Consider the following 6207-nt stretch of genomic DNA (forward strand, 5'->3'; position numbering starts at 1 on the left):
GAACGTAATTAGATTTATACTGTAGTTGATCCATCAATCTGACTATGAATACTTTTTGCTGAATGGTACTAAGCTTTTAGAGTATGAATATATATCTGTGCTAATTCTTCTCGTACTCTGCTAAGGCTGCTGAGGTTTCCAATCAAGTCAATCGATGGGCTAAAAAGAAGACAAATGGCCTCATCGAAGAGATTTTTCCTCCTGGCATAGTAGACGAGATGACAAGGCTCATGTTTGCTAATGCGGAGAATGGAGTGAGAAGTTTGATGCTTCAGAAACCAAAAACCATGAATTTTATCTCCTCAATGGAGGGTCTGTTCGAGCACCCTTCATGACTAGTTGGGAGAAGCAATAGGTTAGTGTCTTCAAGGGCTTTAAAGTGTTGCAGCTTTACTATGAAGAGGGCGAGGACACACGTCAGTTCTGCATGTATTTTCTTCTTCCAGTTGCACATGACGGATTACAAGCTTTACTTGACAAAATCACCTCAGAACCTGGATTCTTAAATCGCCTGCCACATTCCGTCTAGGGTAGTCAAAGTGAGAAAGTTTCTTATCCCTAAATTCAAAACAACTTTCGAGTTTGAAGCTTCGAATGTTCTAGAGGGACTTGGCCTCACATTGCCTTTTTCTCCGGGTGGTTTCACTAAGATGGTGGATTCCACTCTAGCTAAGTACCTATGTGTCTCGGAGATATTTCACAAGTCCTTCATTGAGGTAAATGAAGAAGGAACCGAAGCTGCAGCTGTTACTGCTTCACGTTTCAAACTTACCGGCTCTGCAAGAATAATTGAGAAGCCAATAGATTTTGTTGCGGACCATCCATTCCTGTTCCTTATAAGAGACGAATCTACTGGAGTAGTGGTGATCATTGGGAGCCTGTTGAATCCTCTTGCTGGTTAGCCTACAGAGACCAAGATAGAATGATTTTATTAGTGTCGTTTTTTGACCTGATTTATTTTTTTTAAGAAGTTTTAGGGTTTATGTTTTCCTTATTAATCTCTCAAAGGTTCAACTTATTTGATTAATATTACAAATGCTGGCTTTAGAGTTGCACATATTTGTTTTTCTTGTGTGTATACGAAGTATCCGTGCTGGGGTCCTTGGGACTCCGACTAGTACTTATACGGGTATCGATATATTTTGTGATTCTACGTTCAATTAGTGATCAAGTGTGACCTTGAGTTGGCCAAATGGAAGGATTGTCTTCATATTTCATTCATCAATGAATAGTGAAGCACCTTCCTTTTAGAAAGTAAAAGAGGGAAATTTTCTTATTGATTTGGAGCTCCGATCCCAAGATTCTAACTTCTAAGAGACTTGGTCTTGCATACATGTTAGCTTTTGTATACTCCTATCTAATATTAGTGCAATGAACCAATCGTCCAACATGAACTAATCCTTATAAATTATAACTAATTCCTACACCAGTGTCCAACATGAGATCTGAACGTCAAATGTCAGTATACATATATAACACATCTCTAGTCAGTCATGAAATTTTCAAACACACATTGTCACCGTAGAGAAGTTTGGTGATATAAGTCTAATATAAACTTGTTTGAATCGTCATCATAATCCAGAAAGTGCACATAAATTGGAGAGAGGATATAATATATATATATACATGATAAAAAATAAAAAAATAAAATATTAAGGTTCGGAGGCGTTATTAGAATCAAGGCCTATTGTGTTGGACGTGATTGGGAAAAACTACCATAAAGAGAAGCCTCTTACGTGGGATTTTGTTCAGAATAACTTCAATATTATAGCGAAATCAGCAGTGAATAGGGTTTTTATTATAATACCTTTCAACTTTCTTCACAAAAGCCATGGCAAACCAAGAAGAAGAGAAAGTTGATTCATGTGCACTGGTGAATAGTCGAATTATACTAAAGCAGATTCAAAATACTAAAAATGCCAATACTAACATTTTGCTTTCTCCACTATCATTCCATGCTGTACTGAGCATGACAGCTGCTGGAGCAACTGGACATACACTGAATCAAATGATTCAATTTCTGGGTGTTAGCGATATCAATGAATTAAATTCAAAGTTTGCAAATATGGCTGATGTTATTGATAGCAATGGTAATGGTGGTCCTGATTTGAGTTTCCTTAATGGAATGTGGGTGGCTCATACAAATCAACTTAGAGACTCTTACAAAGATTTAGCCAATGCTGTATACAAAACTGAACCTAAAGTTGTTGATTTTAAACGAAAGGTAAGTGATTTGTTTATCTTATGAAGCTTTACAGCTTGTTCGGATGATTGTTATATATCGTTTCATAACGTATCGTGTTGTATTGTATTGTAGTAGGTATAATTTTGTTCTGTATGTTCGGATAGATTATTAGATAATAAGCAATTGATCACAAAATAGAGGAAGAAAAAATTGAAGGAACTACGCAACCTGACTTAATTTGTCACTTTTATATAAAGCGAGACTTTTCTTTCTTACATACGAAAGAACAAAATTTAAGTAACAATCGCAATAAATATTTTATGAAGGATGAAAAACACGCCTAAATATTTCAGTTTTTTGAGTTTTATACCTCAACTAACAGGTGTATGAAGAAAATAGAATAATTGATAGTCAGTGTTTTTTGAGTTTTATACCTGAACTATCTATTACGTGTAGCTATGTTGTACGGAGCAGAATGTTGGTCCATCAAGACCTTCCATATTCAAAAGTTGAAGGTGGCGGAGATGAGGATGCGGCGATGAATGTGTGGACTTACTAGGAAAGATAGGGTTAAGAATGAGAGTATTTGAGAGAAAGTTGGAGTGGCTTTGATGGATGACAAGATGCGAGAAATCTGGTTGAGATGGTTCGGGCATATGATGATCGAGGAGGTGCACGGATACCTCAGTGCGGCGGTGTGAGAGGTTGGCTATGGATTGCTTCAAGCAGGGTAGAAGTAGGCCGAAGGAATATTGGAGGAACGTGATTAGACATGACATGGAGCAGTTATAGGTTACTAAAAACCTGACCTAGATAGGAAGCCGTAGATGACACGGATTGGGGTTGAGGGTTAGTGGGTAAGAGTGTGTCCATCCATGCTAGTTCGAAGGAGTGCTTTGTTTGTATTTGTGCGTATAGTCAGATGTTATGTGTGTGTCTTGTAGTTCCTTGTTCATGGTGTTTTGATGATATTTGTGATTTTTTGATAGATTGTGTAGAGCATTGCTTTGTAGGTGTGTTATCTCAATTTGTTCTATTTTTATCTTCTTCTTTTTTCTGAGCCGGGGGTCTATCAGAAACAGGATCTCTACTTCGTCTGAGGTAGTGGCAGTGGCAGATGTAGCATGTGTTGAGGGGGTTCAGAACCCCTGCGGCGAAAAATTATACTATTTATACACCGTTAAAATGATTTATGTATATATAATATATGTTAAACCCCTTCGACTAGTTTGTATATGGACTTTCGAACCCCCATAATAACCATTTTGGCTCTGCCACTTTGTAGTGGTATGGACTGCGTACACTTTATCCTTCCCAGATCCCACTTTGTGGGAATACACTGGTTATGTTGTTGTCGTAGTTCAGTTCGGAAACCAAACCTAATCGTCTTGTACGAAACTCAAAAACCAGAATATTTAAGTATGTTCATGTCCATCAACTCTTTGGACTAACAATACAACAGGTAACAACCATCCAAACAAGCTGAAATTGTTGGTGTTTTCATGGGAAAGTGAAATTATTTGTATTGGTGGTTTAGTTGAAAAGTGATCTTGAAATTTTAGAACCAAGTTCATTCACCACCAAGAATGTCGCCTCTTTATTTGTAAAGATAATGTCACTTCATACATTATCATTGTACAATGTAGTCAAGGTATAAGTGTCTCTGAATCATCAACAATACTTTTGTTATTCTTGAAACTCGATCTGTTAACCTTGTGAAATCTAATGGTTTCTTAGTCTCTGAATTTCCATACACATTATTTCAACAAACGATTAGTAACTATTAAGAGCTAGTTAACACCATTAGTACAAGTATCTGGTTTCTTTGCCTACCAAAGTTTAGTAGGAGAAGATCACTTCTGCTGAAATTTGAACTGCTTACTTTCACATGGTTTTCGCTTTTCATACCAATTCCGTATCATAGGTTCGTTCACATGTTTTAACCGTTTTTCTTATCTGCAAGCTATTTCGTGTACAATGCTGAACTCTATAAATGAATTGATTTTTTCTTTTTTTTTTTTGTTAATTTATGCATGGATTTGTGTAAACATACTGAATGCATTATGCTGCAGGAAGAGGTGGTAGAAGAAGTTAACGCCTGGGCGGAGTCTGCATCAAGAGGCCTTATCACAGAAATTCTTAAGCCAAAGCACATCACTGTTATTTTAAAGGTACATGGAAATTTGATGAAAAGTACACAACAGACAAAGACTTTTACCTACTCAACAGTGACAAAATCTCAGTTCCCTTCATGACTGGCTGCTACGATTACACCTATAGATCATTTGAAGGCTATCAAGTTGCTAAAATTCCATATGATATAGGAAAAAAAGACGATAAAAAAGAGTTCTCTATGTTTATCTTCCTTCCAAATGAAAAAGATGGACTGCCAAGCTTATTTAAAAAAGTGAATTCTGATCCGAAATTCTTCACCCAAAATTTCAGGCTTCGGCGTGAGCCACTTGATGCATTCTACACCCCCAAGTTCAAATTCTCATACACTGCTATGAAACAAGTTATAAAAACAATGAGGGAAATGGGATTGACTCTTCGTTTTGACAAAAAATGTGAAGAAATAACAAAGATCATGGAACCTCATGGGCCATTCTTTATCAACAGGATTTTACAAAAAGCATTTATCGAAGTAAATGAGAAGGGTACTGTGGCAGCAGCTGTTACTGAGGAGTTCGATGATGACCTGGGATTTCCAATGTGTGAGCTGCCAAGATTTGTAGCAGATCACCCTTTCTTGTTCATGATAAGGGGAAGAGGTTTCACGAATGGTGCTTTTCACTGGAGCTGTACTTAATCCATTAAATAATCAATCAGATACTGGTTCATCAAGTGATTCGGATGATTCTTAAGCACAAAAAAGAGGCATGGAAGGAATTGTTTTAAGTAGTAGTATTTTTTTTTTTTAAAAAAATGCCTATTTGATTTAAGAACTTTTGAGGGTTTAGGTTTTCGTTATTAGTCTTTCAGTTGCCAACTTATTTGGTTATTAACAGAAATGCTGGTTTTCGCGATGCACATCTTTGTTTTATGCTACCTTTCTCTGAGGCTAAACAATCTGTTATTTTGATACAATTTTCGCAAGATCTTTATAGATGTTCATGAAGTTAAAGCAGAAGCTACAGCTGTTACTGCCTCGATATTTTTTCTGCGTGGCACCAAAATAGAAGGAAACGAGTACAAAATAGACTTTGCTTCTGCTCATCCGTTCTTTTTCTTACTTCAGGGAAGATACAACTGCAACCATACTGTTCACAGGGATCTTTGCTTCATCCTCTTGTTATCTAACTTGCGTTGTAGCAGTAAATTAATACTAATTTTTACTAACTACTGAGTTTGAAGTCTAGCATGCCTATGTTGTTAGTAGTTCATAAATGGCTTATTTGAGACCTTACGTTTTGAATTTTTATAAAAACAGCAGCAGAGTAGCAGCTGGTTAAACATATGCTATGTGATAAACTAGTTTCTTGTATCTCTTATTACAGGTACAGTAATATGATATTTGGACTGGTAAAAGAATTTGAAGCATGTTTAGCTTCTGCTTAGAACACGATTTCGATGGCGATCTCTTTATAAGAACTCTCTCGTTTCGCTGGATTTAAGTTGCTTGAATGACAGCTGGATATTTAACTACTAAGATTAAACTGCTTCGTTTGGTGTAAACAATAGGTGTGAAGTAAGTATTTACCTAAATTGTTTGACGAGTTATGATTGCAAAATATGTCCCGCTCATGGACTTGTTAATCTACACACGGTATAGATTTGTACGTTCTAAAATTTATACCAAATGAGAATTCAAAAACTTAACATTCTTTTGGAATGGAATGAGAATTACCATTCCAATATGCAAAAACTGGAGATATGATTCCATGTTTCCATCCTTTATATGTTTGTTCACATGTTGGTTATTAAGCTTTTTATTTGAAGAAAAAAAAGGGAGTCTAGTGCACTAAAGCTCCCGCTAAGCACAAGGTCCGGGAAAAGAACCGAACACAAAGATCTGTTGGGTT

At 36.5% G+C, this 6207-nt stretch overlaps 2 protein-coding genes and 1 pseudogene across 2 annotated transcripts; all 3 read left to right on the top strand.

Moving 5' to 3' along the window:
- The window catches only part of LOC107869438, a 7664-nt pseudogene extending 6762 nt beyond the window's left edge, over positions 1-902 (top strand).
- A 929-nt stretch (positions 903-1831) lies between these two features.
- Positions 1832-4440, top strand: LOC107868592 (serpin-ZX-like). Its single transcript, XM_016715274.1, has 2 exons — positions 1832-2224; positions 4258-4440. Exons 1-2 carry the CDS (start codon positions 1832-1834, stop codon positions 4438-4440), a joined length of 576 nt encoding a protein of 191 aa, XP_016570760.1.
- Positions 4437-5743, top strand: LOC107868591 (serpin-Z3-like). Its single transcript, XM_016715273.2, has 3 exons — positions 4437-4986; positions 5293-5476; positions 5683-5743. The coding sequence occupies exons 1-3, from the start codon at positions 4437-4439 to the stop codon at positions 5741-5743; spliced, it is 795 nt and encodes a 264-aa protein (XP_016570759.1).
- The last annotated feature ends 464 nt before the right edge of the window (positions 5744-6207 follow it).

The sequence above is a fragment of the Capsicum annuum genome, chromosome 4, assembly GCF_002878395.1.
Source record: "Capsicum annuum cultivar UCD-10X-F1 chromosome 4, UCD10Xv1.1, whole genome shotgun sequence".
Taxonomy (NCBI): domain Eukaryota; kingdom Viridiplantae; phylum Streptophyta; class Magnoliopsida; order Solanales; family Solanaceae; genus Capsicum; species Capsicum annuum.

Bases quoted from the DNA above. Each gene is read 5' to 3' on its own strand.
- LOC107868592 (XM_016715274.1), top strand. From the start codon at position 1,832: ATGGCAAACCAAGAAGAAGAGAAAGTTGATTCATGTGCACTGGTGAAT. The intron at 2,225-4,257 runs GTAAGTGATTTG...ATTATGCTGCAG, and splicing joins TTGTTGATTTTAAACGAAAG to GAAGAGGTGGTAGAAGAAGT.
- LOC107868591 (XM_016715273.2), top strand. From the start codon at position 4,437: ATGACTGGCTGCTACGATTACACCTATAGATCATTTGAAGGCTATCAA. The intron at 4,987-5,292 runs GTACTTAATCCA...AGATCTTTATAG, and splicing joins TGGTGCTTTTCACTGGAGCT to ATGTTCATGAAGTTAAAGCA. The intron at 5,477-5,682 runs GTTATCTAACTT...CTCTTATTACAG, and splicing joins GATCTTTGCTTCATCCTCTT to GTACAGTAATATGATATTTG.